The sequence below is a fragment of the Pyxicephalus adspersus genome, chromosome 1, assembly GCF_032062135.1.
Source record: "Pyxicephalus adspersus chromosome 1, UCB_Pads_2.0, whole genome shotgun sequence".
Classification (NCBI taxonomy): Eukaryota; Metazoa; Chordata; class Amphibia; order Anura; family Pyxicephalidae; genus Pyxicephalus; species Pyxicephalus adspersus.
Genome location: NC_092858.1, coordinates 46962776 through 46989937, shown reverse-complemented (window position 1 = coordinate 46989937; position 27162 = coordinate 46962776). Strand labels below are relative to the sequence as shown.

At 35.8% G+C, this 27162-nt stretch overlaps 1 protein-coding gene across 1 annotated transcript in view; it reads right to left on the bottom strand.

Annotated features, from left to right (window-relative positions):
* The window catches only part of ERICH6B (glutamate rich 6B), a gene marked incomplete in the record, with an annotated part of 75867 nt that overhangs the window by 37704 nt on the left and 11001 nt on the right, over positions 1 to 27162 (bottom strand). Inside the window, 5 exon segments of the mRNA XM_072409999.1 lie at positions 1755 to 1823; positions 4324 to 4445; positions 11593 to 11638; positions 13042 to 13370; positions 17832 to 17853. Of these exon segments, the coding sequence (XP_072266100.1) occupies positions 1755 to 1823; positions 4324 to 4445; positions 11593 to 11638; positions 13042 to 13288 (484 nt within the window).

Sequence of the window (27162 nt, the reverse complement as noted above, 5' to 3'; positions counted from 1 at the left end):
AGCGGAGCCAACACCAAATATAGATGCACAGATGCATAATTCACTATTGCAAAATAAAATAAATAACCTACTTCTTTTAAGTATGATTTCTCAAGGGGAAAATGTTATCTTCATGTGCTCATACAGAATTTTGTGATTTGGTTAAGCTGTATATGATGGAGATAGCAGATGAATGGGGCAACGTCTCTCAGTGGTGATACTAGAAATTGAATATGAATTGATGGGGGAGTTTCTTATAAATGTAAAATATTAATAGCATTATCCTAATGATAAACAACACGGAATGCATTAAATGGGAAAGCAGTAAATATGTCTAGTGAATGCGAAATTAACGTTGCTCTCTTGCCTATTTCTTTATATTCTGTTGCATCCAAAAATGACACAATCTAAAGAATTACATAACATAGAACATATAGAACATAAAAATGACCGGTTCTGAAATATGCACATTGGGCCTGATTTAAAACTCTCTAAGGCTGGAGAGGGGACACTTTCATCAGTGAAACTTGATGAAAGGATTGGATTTGTGATGGATTTCTTAAAAGTCATTTGCTATATGTTAGCAGATATTTTCAATCCTGCACCAGATCAATTCCAGGTTTGCTCGATAACACAGCTTCACTGATGAAAGTGTATCCTCTCCAGCTTTGGAGAGCTTTAATAAATCAGGGCCATTGTGTGCATTGGTGTACTGTGAAGCTATTGGTTTTGAATAGCAGTCCAGCACACAACCACAGCACATATGTGCTGCAGTATACAACAGTGAAACACAACACAGTGTCCAGTGTGATTTACATAAAATATTGCAATAAATTGTTTTGGGGTGCTAAGGCAGTGATTCACTATCAGGGTTCTGTAAAACCCTGGGGCTTTTTCAGATGTTTTTAGGGGTTCCTTAAGAAATGGGAAATGTGTGTCTCCTAGGTCAAATTAACTGATAGCAATGATCTTTTTGACTATCTGTAAGGGTGACATTCTTCCCACTGGCCAACAGTGTATGAGGCATTCTTCCTATTGACCACCACACTAATGTACTGTAAGCTGGTGATAGCCACTATAGCTGAGATTCCATAAAGACTTGAAAGTTATTTCAAGGGTTTGCTCACTTTAAAAAGGTAAAGAAACACTGGTCTAAGACACAGTGCTGAAAATGGCCTTAAAGCACAAAAATGTGTGCGTGAGCCCGCAGAAAATATGACAAATGTAAGCTGAGTGCATACAAACATATTGTGAAGTATTTTTTAAACTGTATTTAGACTGTATATACTCTATAAAGCTCTGACATCTTTTGTAGTCATATCACTATTTTTTTGGGGGGGGGGCATATAAACTTCATACCCACTGTGATAAAAATAGTTTCAAATTATATAGCTGTTTTAGCCATTAGCAAAAAAATAAAAAATATAATATACTGCAGTGTTAAATATTTATCATTTACTGTTGTTCTATACTATATTTTTAATATCTGAGATTTCACTTAAACTTTAGCAATGTAACTTAAAGACTATAGTCGTGAATGAGTGCAGTGCTTTGCACCCTTCCCTATGGTATTCCAGCATGCACATGCAAACAGTTTGTAAAATAAAACTTGCAGTCAGAAAATGTAAATAGTAAATACAGAAAACTTTTATTATATTATTTTATATAGTATTATATATTGATTATATATTTTCATTGAACAATATGTATTATTAGTTATTACTTAACCCTAACATCCCTAATACAGCAATTCTGTAAAATTAAAAATTACATACACTGTGCTCCTGATTTTAGTAATGATGTTGCAGACTTTGTTTCCTGTTGGTCTTCTGGCTCTGTGATTCCTGTGAATAAATAAACTTTTTAGCCTGAGCCTTAAAAGCACCAAAGCAGAACAAAAAAGAAAAACAGACTTTAGAATAAGTAGGAGAAAAGCCTACTATACTGTTTGAAGTGCAAATACAAAAACATGTGAAACTACAATACACACACATTTTTGTTGATCGAAAAAATACAGTGAGCTCCTAACTTACTGTAGGGAGCAGACTACGCTTTTTCTACTGCACTTAATTCCCTAAATGTTCTTGTTTTGCAGAGATATAATAAATATTTTTTTAATAAAATTGCCCAAGCATACATTTTAAATACCACCAACAAAAGTGAGCCTGGATGAGAATGATACTACATAACAGTGCAATAACAACAAATAAATAAATCCATATTGGTGCAGTAGTTGCAATTACAGAATTCACATTTGTGTAATTTTAGCAAATGCAGAATGTGTATCAGTCTGGTGGCAGCAAGTGCTAAGTTTGTGCAGATGCAGTAGTGCCAAGCAGAGTACTCCTCAATGTACATTGGTGCAGTGGCAGAAAGCACAAAACAGCATAGAGAGAAAAATATTGCAAGTCCTCTAGGACCTTCTCCAAAATCCTGCATATGCAGTAGATGCTTACAGTCGGTCTGTAAAATAGAATGGTTATTGCACATCCACTGTTAGTGATGAACGATTTTGCTTTACACTTTTATCCTAAAGTGACATAGCTCATGCAGGGCAATCATTTTCCTTCTTCTAACACTGCATTGCTTTCTGGAATCCAGGGAAGGGGTGAGAGGGTGACAGTGATTGGCAAGCAGGTTTATGGATCTTGCAAATCCAAAGTTTCAGTCCGGAAAATCATTTCCACCATATTTTAACCATAAACCTTCTATAGATATGACTGACATTGCTTTTAAAAACTTAAACTATGCATGCCTGGGGGCAACTTAATATTTTTGAAGCCTCTTTCATCCAAATTAATGTTTTCAAACTCACAGGATCATTTTTCTACTTTCAGTACTTCTGAAACATCTTAATCAGCACAATAGCAGCAATAACATAAATGCTGGATTATTTTGAGCTGCAATCTGTATGTAAAAGTATAGATAAAAGAAATCTGCCAGGACAGATCCATTAACGATGTTGGACAAACGCTGTACACGGGGCAGATTCCCTCCGATACCAGCCCCGAGTCAATTATTATATGTAGCCTTAGTTTTGTATCTTTTATGTTGGGTGGGGGGGACACAAACTCTTCTAATAGCAGAGAAAAAAAGTATAATCAATTTAAAAAGTATATAAAAAAAGTATATAAAAGTATATAAAAAAGTATAATCAATTAACAATCATATCTCTGTCTGAAGAATGCACACATACACACTGACAAGAACTTTTGTAGAACATTTACGAGAACATTTACTCGTACCTATTGTTTCTTTAATTCTGTAGCTAGTATAGTATACATACAAAACAAATCTATGGTATTTCTGTTCTGAATTTTTTATGCCATTGACTTTCATAAACATAATTTACAATATCAATCACACATGAAAGCTTTAGAAGCCCAAAATATTTTGACTGTATGCTTTCCATTATTTCAACCAACAAATTAGATATGCTGATTACAGCTGCACAGGTCAGTACATGATAGGCTTGGATAAATTCATTATAGGCAATATACGGTAAGTTGATATAAACTTCAGAGCAGCCATTGGTATTCCTGTTTTGTTAGCCACTGGTTGGAAAAAATACTGTATGCAGGTATGATTGCTGTACCTGTAGTAAATTATGGACAAGGATGCCAGCCTTTTGCTTTCCCTTTTGAATATTAGGATAATATACAGGGAGTGTTTGATAGACTGGTTGAAAGTGAGGCTCACATTATGAATGCATGGCTTGAACAGATGATTCTTTAATAGGGTCAGGACTATGTACACCCTTTATGCATCAATAATCTAAATATAGAACTTCTCTTTGACTTTTTCTTTATTAGAAATTACACTATACAGACTGCCTCCTTGCAGTCATTTGTTCAGGGTATTGAGATATGGCAACATTTGTAAGGGAATTTCAGGCCATACAAGGTCAAAATATGAGTCAGGGCACTCTTTACTGATTACAGACATAACTGTCTGTTTCATTCCACCTACATTGTCTAAGGTCCTAGGTTTTAAAAATCAGAACAAACCAGAGTTTTCCACCACTATCCAATTAATGAATAGGTTATTACATATACTGTATTATGCTGACCAAATATTTGTTACCCAAATCATGGCAAAATCCTGTACTATCAATTCAGTTGACAAAGTCAACAGGATATATCACATGGAGTGTGATATTAAAAATTCAAAGCTAAGCTTGTATGTTTTATTCATGCATGGGCTTCTTGGCTTCATACATTACTATTTTATTTACAAAATATTTCTAGTAAAGCCTTATTAAAAAAAAAAAAAAAAAAAGCAATGGAAGTTCCTATATTCCTATGTCATAAAAAGAAAACCAAACATTTGTAGATTTTAACTCACCTGTACTCATGGCTGGAGAGACAGTGGGCAAGCTCCATTCTGTTTGTGTTTGGACACTTTTATATTGACATATCGCTGCATTTACCATTCTTTTTCTTCCATTTGTTCCCACAGAGTCTTTGCTGTATAAATCAAACAGAATAATAATAATAATAATAAAAACTTTATACAGTTTATGTAGTCTGTTTTTAAGTGTATTCAAACAAAGTTTACAAAACTTTTACTCAGGTTTCACACATTTTTTGTCAATTAAACCTAACCAAAAAATGTGTGAATCTTGTGTAAAAACATTTAAAAAACAGACCTAAATGTGTTAAATCCGATAAATGTAAATTGTTTAAAACAAACTGGTCATGTGTGAACCATGATAGTGCCTTTCACAATCTTCTATAAAATATTGAACTCAACATACCTCAGCATTGAAACTCCTAAGCACATGTGCAGTAGTTACATCATTCCATGACATGACTAGTGACTTTGTAAAGCGCTGCGTAATATGTTGGCGCTATATAAATACTGTGTAATGATAATGTTAATCATTCCAGGGAGACTAATCAAGGTGACTGATGATCCTGAACCCAGAGAAGGACCAGGTAAAAATGGGGGGGTCAGCTTACACTTTAACTATACATTACTCCTGTGTTCTTTACCGCCCCTGTAAACATTGTTTCTTATTTCAAAACTAGATGATTCAAAAACATATACAGGAGACAATAGAACAATATAGGCATACCTAATAGTAACAAATGTATTGACTTTGCTTCCTGACTTAGGATATCAAATTGCCTAGATTAGTAAAAAAAAAAAAAAAAAAAAAACAATGTTGCCCTTTAAGTTGTTACAAGGTCATTTTATATGGAAAATCAGAGACAGGCCAATCCATTACCTGAAAAGTCAAGTGATGAAAGATCTGCTGATGTTGCATTTACTCTCTAGAAAATTAGATACAGGGCATTCACAATGAAGATTTTTTCCATATAGAAATAGGAATGATCAGGGATCAACATGTCAGGAAATGTCTGCGTTGACAAGAGATTCTGATACTTACAAGTAATAGATTTATTTTCTAACTGAATGATGTATAGTTTGCTAAAAATTGCATATCAAACAGTTGCCTTTTTTCTTGTACTTGCTTTCACCTGCTTTTTCATCCCTTCTATATATGCACTATTGATGGCTATATGGAGACATCACTGGACCATATCCATATAATTTGTGTTTAGCTGCCCTCTGTGAGAGCATGCGTGCCCTTTGGCAACCCTGAACGCTGGCAGTCAAGCCTTTATTAGGCAGGCTTTCCTACACTCCTTTGCTAATATCCTATGCATACCATACCTCTGGGTCACCAGGCAGAGCTTGTTGCGGTGATCACACACTGGGAACTCTCTGACAGGATCTCCCAGTAGGAACCTCTTTTGGATTCCTTCAAATCCTTTCCCCACATATTAGCTTGCATTTATATCTCTATGATTCTCACCACCATTTACTTCTAGAATTCTACATCTAGAATTTGAACACCTTGAGTACTGTACCTTTTGTTGATGAACAAAACTAATACTATATAATCTCTCTGAATCATCATTATCTTTGGTTCAACATTACTTCCACCCATCCATGAATTTATACCCTGTAGTTGGCTCAGCAGTACACTGAACCTAAACACCTTCTGTGATCGGTATGTATACCCATATAGATATATACCTATATTATGGTCTATGTAAGTACTAAATCAATAAATAAACTGATTGTTATATTATAATCCGGGTGACATAGAAAGAAGAACACGGAAGAAAAGAGGAGAAGATGGCAGGGCCTGGCGCTTCCTCTGCACCGAGCTGAAGACAGATACCTGGACCACGTGGGATCTGATGGAAGAAGCTTCCTGACGGACAGACTGATCTGCAGCATTGAAGATAAGTGTGATTTTGTTGTTTTGTGTTAGTTTTTGGTTTACTTCTGCTTTAAAGACATATGACTGAGGTAGGGACATTGGATTTTAAGCCCTATTGAGGGACAGCTAGTGACATGACTATGGACTTTGATGAGGCTATATAAATACTGTGTAATAATACACTAACCAATTTACAATCAAACACACATCGTAAAAACTACCTGCAGCATCCTTTCACAGTTCCAGGAAATTCATTCAGAATACTCTTGTTCCTCACTCTCCCATTTGCATCCTATGAGCAGATTGTGATGACTTATAAACGGTAGGGTACCTAGCACACAACATACCGCTAGAACGCTGACCCTCATTCGAATTTCAGGGATTTTTCACAGGACATGCCAAGAAGACATTAGAATGGATAGACGCCCAATAACACTGGGGAACAATTTTGAGCAAAAATTTTGGTGGCTTTAATTTTTACGCTTATTTACACTAAAATAGGTAAGCTGATTTTAAAAATGTAGTTAATTTTTTTCTATCACGTCAGGTTTCTTCTCTACTGCCTATATTAATGTGATTACTGTAGCGTGGAATTGTATAGACAATTCATTTACATGCAAAACAGTGTGGTCAGAGGTTGTGCGCTGCTCTATGTAGTGAATAAGCAAAAATTATTTTTCCACTTACACACGTATTTTTTTTCTTTCAGATCATGTCTGGCTGTGCCTAAACAACCCTGATTCATTTTGTTATATCTGTGGCATTTTCACCATTCCTAGTCAAAGGGCGAATATCAGCACATTTGTAGAGCAAGCCTATTGGCATATTTCAAAGTTAAACTTGGTGATCACGATAAGTCTTGGGCCCCTCATAAGGTGTGCAAACAGTGTGTCGAGGGTTTACGGATGTGGATAAATGGAATACGTGATAAGATGCCATTTGGTATACCTATGGTTTGGCGAGAGCCAGGAGATCGTTTCAGTGACTGTTACTTTTCTATAGTGAAAACTTCAGGATATAACAAGAAAAATAAATGTAACATAGAGTATCCTAGTCTACCATTGGCTATATGCCCAGTGGCTTATTCAGATGAAATCCCAGTGATTGGGATTGGGACAGTGAAGAACATGATTATGGTGATGAACTAGGGGAAAACAATGATGAAGAAATTGAAATTGAAGAAGACTCTGTTTGTGAGGGATTTGATCAGCATGAGTTGAGTGATTTGGGACTATCGGAGATGGCTTCAGAACTCCTAGCATCAAGACTGCGTGAGAAGAACTTACTTGAAAAAGGAGCGAAAGTATCGTACTTTCGAACTAGAGAAATTGAATTTCTGCAGTACTTTAGAACTGACATTAGCTTTGTGTATTACCTCAACATACCTGGTTTAATGGAGGAATTGGGAATTCCAATCTATAACTCAACTGAATGGCGACTATTCATCAATAGCTCAAATTGGAGCTTAAAGTGTGTTCTCCTTCACAATGGCAATATATTTTGGTCAGTCCAAATTGGCCATTCAGTTTCTATTTGTGAAGAATATGCAGACATAAAGAGAGTCATTGAGTTGTTGCAATATCACCAACACATTTGAGTTATCTGTGTTTACCCTAAAATGGTATGCTTCCTTCTTGGTCAGCAACGTGGATACACCAAGGATCCCTGTTATCTGTGCATGTGGGACAGCAGAGCTCGTGAGAGGGATTAGGTGGAAAGGAATTGGCCTCCAAGCTCTGCCCTAAAACAAGGTGATCCAAACATTCTACATAAGCCACTTGTTGATAGAAATAATAATATATTCCCACCTCTGCACATGAAACTGGGTCTGATGAAGCAGTTTGTTAAAGCTTTGCCAACTGAAGGAGGTTTCAAGTACCTCATTTTGGCATTTCCTAGCCCGTCATTTGATAAAATAAAGGCCGATGTGTTTGCAAATAATTACACAGAAATTGTCTAGAAACTCTTGGAGAGCTACAAAATGCTTAGTTGGAATATGAGCATCAAGGTGCATTTCTGCATAGCCATCTTTCTAACTTCCCTGAAAACCTGGTGGAGTCAGTGATGAAGGTCATGGAAGGATGGTATCAGGATAGATGGGATGTACATATGATGGCTGACTATTGTTGGAGCATCCGGCGGGACTGTCCTAACACTGAACACTTCAGGAAAAGTTATAGGCGTACATTTTTACATTAACCGCTTACCAGATTAATTTTCAAATGTTTTACAGTCAAAAAATGTCAGAGTAACAATAAATCCTAACAATAGTAACAATAAAAGAAATTTAAATAAACAGTACATTCAAGTTATTATTTCATTATTTTTTCATTGTATGTAAAATGTGTATGTTTTTTGACAAAAATGGTGGGTACCCTAAAATGGTATCGTAAAAACTGGATAATTAATATTTAAGTCACAATCCCCATCCTTTCTCCCCGATTTTTGCTTATCTAATAATATGCGGGTGACTAAAACATTTATCTTGACAAAAAGACAGAGAACTCACTATTTACATTTATGTGACAACATAGGCATACAAACCACAGACAGAGGAAGAGCATTGTGACCCTAAATTCCTAACTTTCCTGTGGGCCCATCCTGTGTCCATGTGGAACCATCTGATGGTTATACAAGAAAGTGGGGAAATCTATCCCAAAATTGTTTGTGGTTATGTAATGAAAACAGAAGGATTATGCAAGGAAACAGAACCATTATGTTATCTGCGTCTGTGCTGTGTCTGCGTGTTAAGGTGGGAGTTTGATCTTGGATCTGAGTGTAAAGGAGGAGTCTGAAGTTTGAGTGCAAGGAGAGGGTCTGTTCTGAGATCTGAATCTAAATAGGACTCTATCCTGGGATCTGAGTTTAAAGGGAGAAGAGGTTGTGAGTGTAAATGAGAAAGTGAGGGTTTTCTGATTTGGGGTCTTAATGCACAAAGGGTGTATGTGTGTACATGGGTGTGGGGTCTTCTCTGGGGTCTAAGCATAAAGTTTAGGGAGTCTGATCTGTGTCCTGAGTACAAAGGATGGGGAGGTTTGATCTGGGGTCTGAGTAAAAAGGTGATGTCTGCTGTGTCCGAGTGTTAAGGAGGAGTCAGATCCCGAGTCTGAACAGAAAGGGAAGATCTCATCTGGGGTCAGAACGGATCCTCTGATCCTTTAATCCTCTGTGGTCAGTGCAAAATTGGTCAATAAAAAAATTAAAAGCAACATACATAATTGCAATAACATTTTTTGTAATTCATATGTGACCTGGAGCAATGGTAAAAAGTAATAAATCAGTATGGCCATCTCATGTTTGTAGATAATTCCTTTCATTTTTGTATAATTAGAACTATTACAGAAAGAAACTCCACTCCCTATACTATGTAAATTAACAAGTATTATAAAAAAGACATGTAACACATGTAAGCCTTTTTGGGCAGCTGTTATAGTGTGGATTATACTACTGTCTGGAGCTTACCAGTTTGTTACATAGATGTAAATAGGGGTCTATATGAGCTTCAAATATGATCAGATAATTAACAGGCAAAACCTTCAGTATGCTAATGGGAGCAATCCACAACTCTGCAGCATATGGCTAAAATTTCTCATTAACTCAACAACACTTTTTTGTAGCTTTAAACAATCAGCTTTTGTGTCAGTTTTGTATGCAATATGCCTGAAACTGGGCATATGCACTCGTCAAGGTTTGTTGAGTGCTCTTGGTCTTGTGGAATTCCTTTAAAGACACTCCTATTGCTTTTACATACATACTATTTATATTTTAACATTGAATAAAACGTGGCTATTTTATTGTAATTTTTATATTTGTATTGTAATACAGTGAGGCCACTATGTATTTTTATACTGTATGAATTCAGGGGTATAGGTGCTGCCTCACCACACTTATTAAACGTGTGTAGTTCCTTAACAAAAGCTGTAATATTTAAGTCTGGGCTCATTTAGGTTTTCTACACATGAACACCCAACAAAATAGTTCTGCAACCATTCCTACTATACTTTTAGTGCTCTTCGGTGCTCAGATTCTTTTAATTAAGCCAAATGGTCCATTATAGGGAAGTGCTCTATTGTGTTTACCTTCTCTTATCTGTGATGTGTTTAAATCAATACAGGTAGTCCCTGGGTTACATATGAGATAGGGACTGTAGGTTTGTTATTAAGCTGAATTTGTAAGAAGGTCGGAACAGGTAAAATGTTTTAATAAATGCAATTAGGACAGATGTTTGTCTTAACATATTATTAGGCAGCATGGTGTCAGTAACTGTATAAATTCCTCACTGTAAGTTAATCTCAAACAACGCAAAAAAAAAGCAAAAAAAAACAAAAAGTTTGGTCATTAAAGAGTTACAAGAGGTTGCAGAACAACAAAAGACGTCTTCTGCAAGTCATGTGAACCACCCCATCAAGCCTCTGTCTGTCCTGCACACAAACAAGCAGGGCCCTGTTCGTATCTATGTCGGATGTCCTTAACTCGGGGACTACCTGTAATGGGAAATTATCTTTCATTTTTTATAAACATAACTTTGAATCATGATTGCAGAAAACCCATAGAATATAAACTTTAAATATAGTCAAAAAAGCCTACACAAAAAAGGACATATAAATGTAATGTGCCGTGTGAATAGGTGCTTATTAGATAATATAACAGGTTCTATAGAAATAATGTAGTACCATCATCTTAAGGATAGGTGATTGCGCTACATTTTTTTAGATGCTGTTTAGGAACACACAGAGCAACTGTCATGTTTTTACTAACCACCCTAGCGGTAACCCCGAGTGTGACTCGAGGTAGAAAAAAGTTGCTAAAAGCGGTAACCCCGAGTCACACTCTGGGTATGTAAACCTGGTCGTCGCGATCGTCTTCTTTTTTCTTCCTCAGGCCAGCTTCTGCACCTGATGAGTCACCGGGGAGTACCCAGTGATGTCTGTGCATGTGTACATTGCCGGCAGGGCGGGGCGGGAAAATTCAAAATCTATTTGCATTGCATCCAATACAAATTAACTGTAATGAATGCAATGCACTGGATTTATATGAGTAAAATCAGTATATATAATAGTATGCGTATAATATGTATTTTTATTTTAAATATATAGATTTTTTAATTTATTCAATTTATTGCTTTTACATGATTTTGTGCTTCAAACTTTATTATACTCATACTATAATGTACCGCTTTTAGACATATAAAACCGGAAAAGAAATGAACCGCTAGAGAGGTTAAACATATATAAAGATATTTGTTCTCTATTCTCCACTAAATCAAATTGTCTGATTAGTCTAGAAGAATTCTGTCAGGATGTTTTTATAATTGACATCCTTCACTTCCTAACTGTGAATCACTTACTAAACTGTTGTCAAGAAAAAAATGCACATACCTTTTCTTGTTTGTTTCAGAATACATATGAGTTCCCTTTTCTTTGCCTGCACAGACAAAAATAATAATTTTTTTTTACCTGACTATAAAATTCTAATTTGCAAAGAGCTATAATTTACAGTATCTGTGTTTGTTTTCAAGCATTTGATAATGTATGTAGAAATCTTTATAATGTGAAATGTCTGTTATGTATCTAAAAAACGTTTTATTTATTTTTTTGCTTTAAAATGATGAAAAAGAAAACAAAACATTGGTGTGGGAGTGGATTCTTGGCTTTGTCTATTGGGACATATACCCAGCTTTGGAAACTCAATGATAAAAAAGTTTTCAAATTGCAGCTAGACAATGTCCAAAAAAACAAACAAAACTGTAGCCGCTCAGAAGGCTTAAAACATCTACATACATGCAGTGTAAAAGCAGGAGGACTCCTAAAAATTTGTAAAAGTTCTCTACCAAAAAATGTTCTTGCTAAGGTAGATAAATCATATACTAAGTTTGTGTATATGTATAAATAACTAGTTTAAAAAGATAATTTTGCTGAGTTTTTCCAAGTTAATATACTTATGTAAATATTTTAGATGTAAATATTTAAGAAATTGATACATTTAACTGTTACCAATCATTTAAAATCAATCATTTGGCAAGTTATTTTACTACTCTAGTGCACACATTTTCCACTCTCTTTTATTTTTGTGTTGGAGTGTATTCTGGAGCAGTCTGATTTGAGATGTGATTTCTTAGAAAGATATAACTTTATTTTCTTGTTTTTCTCAGGGTCTATCAGTAGTGAGCCCTGTGTCATTTAAGAGATGACAGAGATCAATACAGACAGAACTTGGAAGGAAGGAAGGAGATTTCTGATATCACATATCAACTGACCAGCAGAAAACCAGGGGTTGTACTGGGTTGTCTTAACAGATCAGCAAAGATTGCTGAAATTAGATTACCTAAATAGATAATACCTAAAACAGTGGGCACAACCAAACATTTTTTCAAATATCACATATTAAGTGGCCAGTAAAAAAAACAAGAATACTGAGTGGTCCTAACAGAACAGCATAAAGATTTGTAGAGATGACATCAGCTGCATGCAGTGGGTGAAAACAGACCTTTTCCTCTAGAATAAAACAAAGGTTTTGTTCTTGCTAATATTTTTTAGATTTAGTTAGATTCAGATATTTAGATTCCAACCATGAGACCAGAAAAATGTGATTAACAATAATGGGTAATTCAGACAGATTTTAGGATAAACCCATTATTACAGTAGGAATTGGATACAAATATTTTAGGTATTATTTGCCCTTGTTCAACAGCAATAGATTGAAGAACAGCTTCCATACGCTGAGACCCTAGAGCACTTTGAATAATACACTGGTTTCCAACGTTAAATGTTACTTAGAACCTTTCAGTGGTTGGCAAACAATGTCTTTCAGAAGGTATAGTAACATACCATCTATATGAAGATCTTCAGCTCTGCTGTTCTTGAAGTCTTCAGGCTGCAGAATAGTATCGGGGGACAATGTGTTTCTTTGCTGTTGTTCAAACAATTGGGTTTTTCGGATATATTCTTTCACTTTCCTTCTTTCTAAAAATTCCTCATCCACAGATTCATACTGAAGCTCTAATTTAGTCACATTTTCCACTGTTAATGTGCTTGGTGTGTGTCCTTGGTTATGTTCTCCAAGTTTGTCATCCATTTTGACTTAAGGTTAAGATGGTTAAATTGTATGTGGTATAGTCTCTACTTTCTTGATTCAGACATTAATATTGTAAAGCATTCTGCAACATATAAAGATGAGGTTAGCAAATAGATGCAGTATAACCAATCTTGTTTAATATAGTGTATACTAGAACTCTGCATAGGCAACCACTGTATGGATAAGAATATTGTTCTTGAGAATTCAGTCTGCTAATTCAGGATTAAAGGAACCCATAAAGTCGATACTGTACAATATTGTCTATAGAAATTACGCAGACATTCTCCTGTCTAAAAAGAGCAATCGATTAACAAAGATTTCCTTGGCTTTTTGTACAGACAAGATGGATGTTAGATGTGTTTGCATAGTGTATAATCATACATACTTGGCCAATATCACTGTGTCTCAGTAGTTTCCCTCAGTAGTTCTAAAGCAAAATAGTTTGAAAAAAATGAGGTAAAGCTATAAACTGTAAAGCATTTAGTGGTTTATATCTTTATATCTTTAGTATTTTTTGTCAGCCTTTCAAGGACATCGTTCTGTAAGCAATGACCTCCTTAGACAAGGATCTTATCTCGTTGCAGCACATAAACCACTCCGATAGGTATTTACTTGCACAGCCAACAATGCCAGTAGAGTCATCCTCTTTTTAGACTAAATTGTGCTTTGGTATGGGTTCTGTTGTGCTCTGCCAGGGGGTACCTTAATTTTAATGGATATTTGAAATAAAGAATTGAATTGAAGAGGATATAGGGTAACCATAAAGGTGTGTGGCATGGAAAAGGGTAGGGTAATTATAGATAGAAGCAAAGGATCTTTGTGTTAGCATGGTAATTCTCATCTCAAACTGCCATACACAACAGGGCACTACTGTACATTTTTAAACCACTCCTAATACAAGTCAGAGCAAATCAGATCTATGATCAATCATTCAAGATGTCTTGTCCGAGATGCCATAAAAGTTCATCATTGTCTTATAAACAATAAAACACTAGATCCCAGGAGGTGGGCAACCAGTTTTAGAAAGAGGAATTAAGTTTCTCACTAAAAGTAAAATAGTAAAATTTCATTAACAACTTATGAGGTCTTATGAATGTCCCAGGGTTGGTACTATATAATTATCCTTATAATTATATAAATATTATATAGTTTGACAGCTGTTTTATGACCTCCATATGCCTTTCAAAAACTAACCCTAACCGTAATCTAAAATAAATTCCATAATCACTGGGCCTAACACTAAGCTACACTTTAAACTGCCAGTGAAAACCCTAATCAAACCCTTTATTTTGTATACTCAACAATTTTTGCATGGCCAGCCAATCAGCCAAATCCCCACATTTGCTGACACAGTAAAGTCATAAACTATAAAAACAAGATATCATAAAGCCTTTGCAGCTCCCCAATGTGCGCCTAATGAACTTTGTCATCTTTATCAGTGATGACAGTTGCTCATCCTTGTTTACTTTTCTCACTACATGAATTCATAATTCAGAATAAAAATCACATAAATAAAAATGCAATTTGTAAATCCAAGATGAACACTGAATAAATTGTATTTTCCACCTTTAAAATAAATGGATTTTCAAAAAACAATTCCAGCGTTGGGCGCTGGCATTAGTCACTGCCAGATTTCTACATACTAATGGTACACACTGCTAGGATCTTTGTAGCTTTGTAAATTGAATCAAGGTACAACATGTTGCGGTTTGGCAGGAAGACCTGTCTGACAACTTGTACAAAACTATGCCAAAAGATTAACTTTAAAACATGACTACAATAAAGGGGTAATGGTAATGTCTGTATTGGTCTATCATCTGCAACCCCTACCTATTCAATGTACAGCATAATGTCATCATGTGATTCTATTTATATGTATATAAATATATATATATATATATATATATATATATATATATATTATACAGAAATAAAAGCTTTTTAAAGCACTTTAATTGTCTAGATGCTTGAAGTTTTCTGTTAGAAAGACAGGGGAGAAGGTTATTTGGTCTCATTTCGGGTTGTTAGGTATGAAATTTAAAGCACTTGTAACTTTTAAGTTAAAAGTAACTGTTGATCTTGCCAATATCTTGTGAACTAATAGTGTCGTTTTCTCTATTTGTTTGGTGGCTGGTTTTAATCACAGTGCTCAAATGACTACATAACTATGCCCCTCTGTTATGTAGAAGGCAGGAGGTGGGGGGAGATGTGATTGGGGGTTCCATGGTTCCTTCTTATTTTTGCTGCCTGAATACAAAAGGACGAAGAAAAGTCATTGGAAGACAGTGTGTTATGTATGCCTAACAGTATGCCTACCAAGATGTATATATATATTTGCAGGGCACAACGTATTACTAAGATCCGATGTCGAGTGCTGGTGCGCTCGCCTGCCTGCTTACAGCATTGACAAGAGCAGTGGGGTCGAGAATTCGCCAATTAAGGTGATTAATTTTCAACTGCAGGATTGAGGTGGGTCTGTTAAGCTCTGTCAATGGCGTTGCTTAAGAGAAATCAAATATTTGGAAAAAAAACTAAGATAGCGGCAGCCCCTGCTTTACTTTAGCTGTGCAGCCTGGTGGATTTATGGTATCAATTGGTAGGCTGTGCCCTCTGAAGGGGATTCTAGAGGCTGATCAGCTCCTGACTCAGTCTTGCATTGTCATTGGCTGCTGGGGCTTTATAGCCACTCTGTTTCCAGTCTTCTGTGTCTGTTATAGCGTCTGCTGGACTTACCTGTGTTGGAGTGATTTTTGACTATGCTGTTACTAACCCCGATTCTTTTTGTGCCTTTCCATTTGTACTTCGTTTGGTGGACTGATCTCCTGTGTTTTGACCTCGGCTTGTTTTTGGATTTCCTGACATTCTGTACTCAGTATTTGTAGGCTCTGTACTCTGTATTAGTGGGCTCGGGGTCAGCTATGGGCCTATCCCCAGACACCATCCCATGGGCACCAAGTCCAGGGGGCAACTGAGTGCTGGGAAACGCAACCAGTCTCCTGAGGCTGATCAGGGGCTGCTATAGGCAAAGACTGCAGAGATAGATTGGGGAATTGGTGTCTGGGGAATACTGGTATTGACCAGGGTCTTACATAATCATTGGTATTAAAGGTTTTGTAATTTTATCAATGAATAATAAGTACAAATGTATGCATGGTTTCCACAACAAACTGCTACCTGACCCCCTCTTTGTCTTTGTCCCATTCTCAAAATCATATTGTCACATATTGGTATTTGGATGTATTTTGTATGTTTTCCTTTTATGAACAAATTGTCAAAGTTTTTATTTATTTTAATAGTCTGACATTTCCCTGAGTAAGCTGTGGTTTTCCTTTAACATACTTCACTCATGTTGATTTGCTTCCACTGTTCTACTGCACTCCTCTGGTATAGGTATTAGTGTTATAGGTTTATTCTCATTGTGCTGTGCTGCCTGATGTTAACCCTATTGTATACAAGCACACTTCCACTTCCTGTCCAAACAGGTTGTCAATTAGCTGTCCAGCTCAGTTGCATACTCATTCTAGCACACATGATGGGAATGGAAGGAGGCCCAGGTTGACAAGCACAATGTTAAACCACATTTATTTACAAGCTCAAAAGCAGGGTCAAGCACTCTTAAATACTGGATTGTGTGCATTATTTAGGTGTTTACACGATTCAAATAGTATTAGTATATAAAACTTCCAGGGATAAATATAATTGGTGGAAAACATATTTTATTGCTTTTTCAGGCTGTTTATGCAGTTTGAATGCCATTTTAGACCTTAGCCCACTATATATTCACTTCATCACATCAGCTTGGTAGTGGAAGCACATAAAGGTGGATTCCTCCTTTAACCAGAAGCAAAATCATCCACAAATGTACAGTAGTCTGTGATGTGACATTCCAGAGGCTTGCCAGAGGATCCCAGCAAAGGGATGTTATCATCCAGTTACAGAATGGATTCAATTATTAGGATGTGTTAGGCAGCATGGTAAATCATGTTTTGTTGGCAACTAGATGGTGCTGGATTGTATTTTTCAAGCATTTCAGGCTCTATAAGCAATGCTTGGCCAAATCTAAATATGTGCATGTATATGTATGAACAGTTAAAAAACCAAGAGGAAGAGAAGGCTGCACGCTTTCCTTTAAAGTCTTAAACTAGCTTTGAGCAAAGTCCATGACATCAGAAATCATAGAAAGAAATAGGCAATCTTTTTAATTTGAAGTACATACGTGTTAAGCAAAAAAAGAAAAATGCCAAAAAACCCTCTTTGCCTATTTCTTCCTATAATTTCTCCTTTATGATTGTTAAGATTGATTAAGATTGTATTAAGATTGTAAAGGAGATCACATAAATGAAAAAATTTCTATTCAAGATAACTACATTTTCATAAAGGTCTGATTAAAATATTTAGACCACACAGACACCACTAAATTTACCTGACAAAATAATAAAAAACAAAACACACAAACACCAAACACATTTAAACCCACACTTCCATATAAAGCCAAAATATTTAAAAAATGGCCCAAGAAATATTTCATTCAAAAAATACTTACAAAGCCAATATGCAATTTGGACCTATCAAGGGTAAAAAACTGGATTAGAACATATTTATGCAGAACAAACATTTAAAGGTTGTAATAAAGACATAATATTGCAATAGAACAATATGGCTACAAACACAATTACATAACATTAGCATTTACTTATCAATTGTAAGATGGACATTGAAACATTCAAAGTTTATAAAACCAAAGCAGTTAATGTGCTGAATGGTAAGCAAAGTTTGAATTGTAGTAACATAAATATATGCTTATTTCTAAGCTATTATATATGTTTTAAACATTTGAACACATCATACATTTTTATTTAGGGCTAACTGGAAGATGTGTGCCTTTTAAAAGAATGATTTGTTAGGGAAAGAATGACTTTCAAGCTCGCTAGGGTCAAGCTGCCGGAGATTAAAGTTTCGAAGCACCAGATTATTTCAGTTCATAAATGTTGTGAGAATACGCCAGCGTATTCTCGGCGGCTGAAAATCTGTTGATAAATAGGTTAGAGGGGCCTGATGTGGAATCGCGAATATGTGCGGGCAAGAGGACTTTCGAATTTGTTAGATGAATCAGGAAACTATAAAATACATGTCTTCTATATTATGATTATTATGTTTATCATAATATTTTAGACACTTATGGTTCTATTTATAAAACAGGGAATCTGACATTCCCTCATACATTACCTGGTGGAAATCTTTAAGGTCTATGTGTTAATTCCCAGCAGAGTCCAAATTGTGCTTTGTGAATTTTTTTTTTTTTTTTTTACACTACAAAACTAAAACATTTTGAATGTTGATACTGGATCATTATATTTGCTGGGTCATCTCTGGTCCTCCTTTTCCTGACAACACTGGATTATTAACAGGCGTATTGGATATGTAGGTGAATGAGAAGCAATAACCATCCTGCTTAATAAAAACACAATCCTACACCTTGCTGGAGAGGAACAGACAAGTTGATTGTAAACATGAAGCCTATTCATCATCTGATCTCAATTACTTTTTTCTCCACCTTCTCTCAGTAAGGCTTACTTCAGATGAAGAGGTTGCTGTAACTGCTGCTTCTTTCCGCTGACAGGAATGTCAGTTGGATAGGTTGATAAACTCTGCAGCAAATGGTGCATACTGAGCGGCTGAACAAGATGTGTTTTTCCAAGTCAAGTTCTTTGGGTTATACTCATTAACTTGAATAGCACTTCCCTAATAATTTATCCTGGCAACATATTAATAAGAAGCAGTAAGCACATTGAAGAGTTTAATTGCTTTGGAAAACATTTTGGAAAAGTTCTAAATTGTATTCTTCATCTATCTTTTTAAATAGCTAGTCCAACCAATTGAAGGTATAAGTAGAACATGGTGTAATTCCTTGGGGTAGATTTACAAAAGAAATATAGGATCAAGTACAGGACTTTGAATTGTCCCCTTGCAAAACATTTTTCACTTAGCTTAGTAAATGAAATAAAGCTCTGCTGACTTCAAACATTCAATTGTGAACAAGGAAATATCCTGAGATATCCTAAAGATTTGAATGCATGTGATTGGGTACTGTTTGCAAACTGGACTTTTACCACATTTACCACATTCTTAGAGTGTATGCTCTGCAGGGCAGGATCCTCTCCTCCTCCTGTGTCACTGTCAGTATCTGTCCATCATTTGCTACCTCTATTTATTGTACAGTGCTGCATAATATGTTGGCACTATATAAATACTGTTTATTAATAACAATAATAATTATAATAATAATTTACCAAACTAGCAAGAGAATAGTTCTCATGGGCAAGCGAGCAGCCTAAGGTCTTTTGGTAAATCGGCCCCTTTGCCCTGATTTGTTAACCCATAAATTAAAATTTCCCTGCTATAATTCCTAACCTGTCAACCTGCAAGTGTTATTTTGTTCTTGCCTATCTAAGGCTCTACAATGTAAAATGAATTAAAAAAGGGCAGCTCCTTTTTAATATCCAGAGCCAGAGTGCATATCTAGGGTCTCTCAAGCACATTGCTTTTCATTAGTGAAGTCCCTAAGACAGCAAAATGTTAATCTTTGGGTGGGTGGTATGACACAAGACACAAACTTAAAGAACGTCTGGTATGATAGTGTCAGAAATGTATTTCATTAATTTAACTGTGGCTTGTTTAAAATATTTTGTTCTCTTTAATTAGAGATCATAATGACCCTATGGAAGAATATTTAGGCATGTATTTAAAAGATTGGTTTTTAAAAGGGTAACTGCACTTTAAGAAAGGGTATATATATATATATATATCCTGTTTATCCCCTTCCTCTACCTAAATCAATAAGGAATGAAGACTTCCAGTGCTAGATATAAAAAAAACTATAGAACCATGGTTTTCTGATTTTCTGTTCTGACTCAGCAGAAATGTTTTTTGGATATTTTAATGCATGTTTTGCAGAAAACAGTTTATATTTAATGCTGTGATACCCAGTGGAAACGGCAGTTATTTATTACTACATTTCAGCATTGCATACAGTAATTAAAGTAGTTACAAAAACATTAAACATTTCTATATCTAATTTTTACCATTTTTAATAAATTGAACAAAATGTATTCCTATTCAACCTCTTTTAACCTTTAGTAAAGCCCAAGCCTGTAAATGATGTATTATTCCCCTGTTATTTTACTTTTTCTACATTTTTTTTTATTTTGGTTATTTTTTCATGGTATTGTTGTTTGATTTTAAGATTACCTAGAAATTAAAATATTGTCAAAGAAAGCCTAGTTTATACCCATAGTTTATGCACAAGGCAAGTACGGGGGGGGCTCAGAAGTTCCTGGCTTTGCCCAGAAAGAAGAGAGCCAGAGTTATGAAATAACACATTTATTAAACATATTCCCCCCTGAAACTGATGCACTTGGTACAGCGTAGTTGCAGCTTTTCTAGCCCCTTCAAATAAAAGTCCATTAGTTGGGCCACAAACAAGCTCTAAGCAGCATTAAAAACACAATATTTGATTTTGTATGCTTCTTGTATGCTAGTTTTCTGTTTTCATGCCTTCCAACTATTAGGCACACATTTTTGGTTTTTAATGCAAAGCACATCACATATTCACATGATTCAAACTCATTACCACCTTGTTATTGGAAATATTGAGCTACAGATTTCTGGTCAACACAAAAGAATATCGTGTTATATTATAAAGATTACACCATAATATCCTATTGATTTAAAGGTCCACAGCACATCTAATATCATACTGCAGCCACATTGATGTACTTCAAAGTAATGGATCAATGTATGTATCTTTTATACGGAATTGAACCACATGACATAAAACAAACTAGGAGAAGGGTTCTTTAAAATAATGAAAACTGGTTTTACCCAACATTTTCATAAGGGAGAACTCACTTTTTTTAATGTAATTTTTTATTGAAAACACTGGGGAACGCATTTTTGTTGAGTTAGATCTTACACTTGTTTTTTATTAATTTGTGGGTGGGGAATCCAGAAATGACCCCAGTTCTTTTGCTATCACATTCAGTTTTTACGATACAGGGTACAGGGTAGATGGAAAGTAGAGGATGGTCAACATCCATGTGATTGGAGGGTTGTTTTCTTATTCACTTTATACTACGAGGTCTTTTCTTAGTGTGCAGGTATTAATCAGGTGCCTGTAGGTTGGTACTGGTCCCATGCAGCCCAATTCACGTCATGTTTCTCTAAACGGTTATGTATCCTGACTGTTAATAATTCTATTAGCCTTACATCCTGTATGCGCTTGATGAGATCAAGTTCCTTGGGAGAGCATGTAGTTTTCCACTACAATGCATTTAACACCGTGCGGTGGTTAGTATATGGGCTAATAACTTAGTTTGTATTTTCAAATTACTTTTAATGGGAAGACTAAGAAGATGTGTCAGTGGGTCCTTATAGAAACAGAAATGAACATACCCGGGAGAAGAGTTTATCTACTGTCTCCCAGAATGGGGTGATGAGTGGGCAATCCCAGAAAATGTGTAACAACGTTCCTACCTCTCTCCCACATCTCCAGAATAAGTGGCTAGATGATGGATATATGGCATGTAATTGCTCTGATTTGTAATACCAAAACATCATTATTTTGTATATACCGTATTTTTCGGACTATAAGACGCTCCGGCCTATAAGACGCACCCAATTTTGAAGGAGAAAAACCTAGAAAAAAAAGATTCTGAACAAAATACTAAAAAATCACTCTGTGTCAATGTATCCCCTTCTAATCACTCTGACACAGAGTGATCAGAAGGGGATACATTGACACAGAGTGATTAGAAGGGGATACATTGACACAATGTATCCCCTTCTGATCACCCTGTGCCAAAAAATCATACTCACCCGATACCGCGATCCTGTGGGCTTCTTCTTCTCCTCGCTCTCCTCCTGGCTGCAGCGCGTGTCCCCTCCTCCTCTGAGAGAGGAGAAGCCGACATGCATACCCCAGCGATCCCATAAGCAGGCTGATCCAGCCTGCTTACCGGATCGCGAGGGCACGTGTGCCGGCTTCTCCTCGCTCAGAGGAGGAGGAGACACGCACTGCAGCCGGGAGGAGAGCGAGGAGAAGAAGAAGCCCACAGGATCGCGGGATCGGGGGAGTATGATTTTTTTTAATTACCGTTATATTTAACATGTATTCGGTGTATAAGACGCACCCACTTTTCCCCCCCAGTTTTGGGGAAGAAAAAGTGCGTCTTATAGTCCGAAAAATACGGTATTTTCACGGTATATGGTACATCAAGAGCTTTTGGGGGCATGGTCCCAGATTATTTGCCATATCTCTGTCGGTATAGATGTGCCTAAGGTAGCTTCCCATTTATGCATATAGAAGTGAGATACTACAGTGCCAGTGTCAGACCCTGCTAATATTCTATATATGTCTGAAATTAGGAGAGCTCACATTTAATAAAGAAACAAGGTTATGTAAAGAACTATTTATTGACTTGAGATCGACGACTGCCAGTTACACAGCAGGACACGTGGTCTACAATCCAGGGAACACATCCCTGAATTCCTGGGCATAGCCTACCATGGCAACAGATACAAAATGTAAAACTATCCTGTCATTAATTGTCCTTTGTTTAAAAATCCACATACTAAATCCAACACAGAATGTGTTGGGTCGTGAATATCAACCTACTTTGTCACAATCAATGAAACCTTGCCTTTGAGACTGTGTACTTGTTTTATATGTAATCACAAAAATTTTGTTTGTTGATTATGTTTTGAATTTGTTTGGAGTTTTTAAAAATATTTTCAATAAACTGATTGATGTGTGGCCCTCTGCTTGGTGAGCAATTACAAGCTCCTTCTTTGAGCTTTTTTCTCTTGTTTATGATATACAGGGAGGTGGTAATTATATCATGACACAGACCATTATAAGGACTCCTTAATGTTAATTCTCAGAATAGTAAACCACCTCCAAAGTTTAAACTTAATAACCTAATTACTATAAGGCGATTTGAATCATGTTTTTAGTACCTAGTGGAAAGTTTTGATTTCTATATATTTCTGTAAAACCTATTTTATAAGGAGATGCCATTTGTGCCAAAAATTGTTCCAAAAAGCATTTTTTTTAATGTGATTACTGAACAGGAAGTCAAACCTATTACAAATACTGTTTCCACTTTTATTTTGCACATTTGATTCTAATTGGTTGAATTTTTTACAATATTATTTCATGATGATATTGGTATATTAAGGTTTTATAAAACATGTTTAAATAAATCTGTGCAGTTTTAGTGCTTCACCCTTTTCTGCCACTTCTTTCCAGCATATAAAAGGTCATACACTTAGTAAAGTACTGCCCAGCTCCACGCTACCCAAAATGTGCCCTCCAATCATGTGCCAGTTCTCCCGTAAAAAGACACCACCTTTAGGATTTTCCGAATCTAAAAGGAATGTGAACTGCATTATTAAATCTTTAGCATAAAAGATATTTAAACTTTATCTAAAAACATCCATTACCCTAAATCTATAGGCTACATTGTATTCATTATATGTAAATGTGTCTATAACTTTAAGACATTTAACTCTGTTGTATCATTATAATCAATGTTTTAAAGCTAGGAAATGTTATAACTTGGGACATGTTCCCTGACAGCAAAGTTGTAAAGTGCTTTCAAATCAGGTTTTCCTGACTATACTTTGATATACAAAATAACTACAAAACTTGGGATATGTTACCAAAGCTACTTGGCAGGCTTCAGGAGAGCATGGTGCTGTACTTTATTGGTCCTATATCTCTGGGAATCTGTAGCTTAGTATGTTAGCATGTATTTATATGGAGGTCTGTTAGGGCCTGATTATACTGTAAGACTTCCAAACAAATGAGTTTTTATAATACTGAGTTATTCCATCATAGTATGAGCTTTTCTGGTAATATGAAAGAAGTGCCACAGTACAGTAGACATCAAATGTCTTCATTTCAACATGTAAATGAAGCAGCAAAGCTGGAGATGCTTATAATTGCAGTGGCTCTCATGAGATCGTTTTTTTCAAGTTTGGCTGCTTTAAAATGAAATGTGATGAATTAAACTGATTGATGAATAAATGCCAATATAAGGACATCCTATGAGAGAGTTTTAAGTGAGAGGATGGAAATATGATGGATCCCCTGAAGACGTTAGAAGGCGGATCGAAGAAGGGTATGGAAATGAGTTCGATAGAATACATTCCACTAAATTATCTTTTAGATTTCTCATTTGAATAGTATCCTAATAACATGTAGAGTAAGCCAGTGGGCATGAGAATTATAAACTAACACACTTATATTATATTTTCTCATTTTTCATAAGGATTATATTTCTTTGTCGGTTGCTTGATATTTTCCTCATGACTATGTTGTTCCATGCATCAGTAACCCCTTTAATTCTCAGTGGCAATCACAGCTGACATGTTTGTTGGCATCAGCAGAACTACCTTCATTTATCAAAGTGCAGGTTACGTTTAGGGCAACCTCTTAAAAGCAAAATGTAATGTGGTATTTTCCAAAGAGCGTTGTCACCATTCTAAGTGGTAAAAGGTGAATTTCCTGAAATGTTTATGTTGTTACTTCACGTCTGGCATTTTTTGAAGAATGTCTCGTCGCCCTCCGACTGTAAACAATGAAACATTCCTTTTCCCAACTGTTTATCTTATTTGCAAAAATTTCAGGAACATAATCTCAGATCTAAAAATGATTAATAGGGCGCTGTCCAGGTTTATCATAAAGTCCCGGCATGGAAATCTTTTTTGTAGCAACACAAATGTTTTTTTTCCATTTCCAATCATATTCTGCTGCACGAGTTTTCCCTCAGGGATGCTGTATTTAAATCAATTCAATTACTGCACAGTGCCACTCATGTCAGTATAAAGTATAGAAAATGGATGTGAATTAGTAAAATCATTTCTATATATGGAATGAAAGAGCTAAAAACGGGGAATATACAGTGAAATCTGTGTTTAAAGTATATATCTATGCTATATATCATAAATATTTCAGTTTAATAAAGTATATGCTAAGTCAAACAGGTTTGGATAGCCCTTATCAGTTTTGTACCTTTGTCTGAGACCACTGTGGAAATTTACCCTGACTTCCTGTTTTGCTATTAGCATTTTACCAAGGAAAGAAGTGAGAGGAATATTAACACAGACGGATTGTTTTTCTATATTGGACCCAGATTTTAATTTCTAACTGTGCACCTGTAGCAAAATTGTCCCACGTCGTTCTGAAATTCCTCTTCGTCCTGGCGCTGAGGAAGCGCTGAGTGCCGCAATCTTCATCCTTCACTTTCTTTTTCCGCCTCTGTTTTCTTCTCTCGCAGGTGCCCATAAGCGAGATCAGGTGACGTAGCCCTCTGTAAAGAGGAAAAAAAATAGAGCCCATCTTATTGTGCTTACGTGAGATTGGCAACTCTTTCCCTTAATAGAAAAATGCTCCTTCTGCACATGTCCGGGATTAAGGCATGTGCAGAAGGAGCTCCCAGAGCCTCCAGGATCAGGCTCAGCACTCCCATTCAGGTCTTGACCACCTTCACCCTTTTTGCACAAAAAATAATTCACATTTTTGCTTTACATATAAGGGTTGTCTACCCTTTTATGTAAAGTGAAAATGTTCAGTTTAGGTACAGTTTAAGAATGCAATATTTAGAATTTACCTGACAGCATATTTATTAACTAAAATTAAATTAAGTAAAAAAAAATTGATGCTCCCACCTACTGTAAATTAGTGCGAACATTTGTTCACCACTCCCCAGCATTTTCTATTCAGAAGACACTGTAGACACTTTCACACATGGGCAGACGGAGCTAGCTATCATTTTCCCACACAGGGCCTGGATTGCCAACAACTATCAGAAGATGAACTAAAATTCCTCTCCAGATAGTACAGAACAATAGAGTATTCAAACCCCTCAGTTCCAAACAGATGCTGGATATGCCAAATGAGTGATGGAAACCTGATACATATTTTTTGGGTAGGTTCCTACCTGGGGTCATATTGGAAAGAGGTTTGCCAATATATACAGCAACTTACTGGTCTACAATCTCATTGGCCAAGGGACTTGGCTCCTACTTCTTTTCCATGTGAATACCAAGAAATACAAAAAATCTCCCAAAGGCTGCCAAAGCTTTCATTGCCCTTCTTTAGAAAAGGTCATTCCCTCCTATGATATCTCAATGGTTCCCCAGAACCAACAAGATTATGCAAATAGAAGATCTTACAGTCCCATCTAATGAAATACAGAAGTTTCAACGAGACCTGGTTTTATTGGCATGGTTTTACTTTTTCTGCCACATATTATGATTTCAGACCAAACACCCAATTTTTGAACACACTAACTGAATATATGTTCTACAGATGGTTCTCCCATTCTTGAACACTTTACTCCTTTTTTTTCTCTTATTTTCACTTGTGTTACAAAAAATAAATAAAAATGTTTTGCTATAAATCCAAATTGGCCAAGAATTTTGTTGATCTGGTATCATGGTATTTTGTTTTAAATGTCTTTTATAACACTATATTTTCCACAGACTATTATTTTTTTTTGTTAGTATGTTTCTATGCTGTTTGATGTTGACATTTTTTTTAATGTACACCAATGTATCTGTCAATTTGGTTCAAGGTAAAATAAAACATTTAAAAAAAGACACTGTTGACAAGGGCAGGATGTGAAAGCAGTCAGAAACTCTTGTTTCATGTTACTTGGGTGCATTTTATACTTAAAATAAAATATAAACTCATAACCAATACAATGTTTAAATATTTATGCAAAAATAAAGGCAAAACCCCTTTTAAATAGATTATCCTGACGCCTGATCGGAGAAGCAGCTCGCGGGTAAATTCCGCGACTATCTTGCGA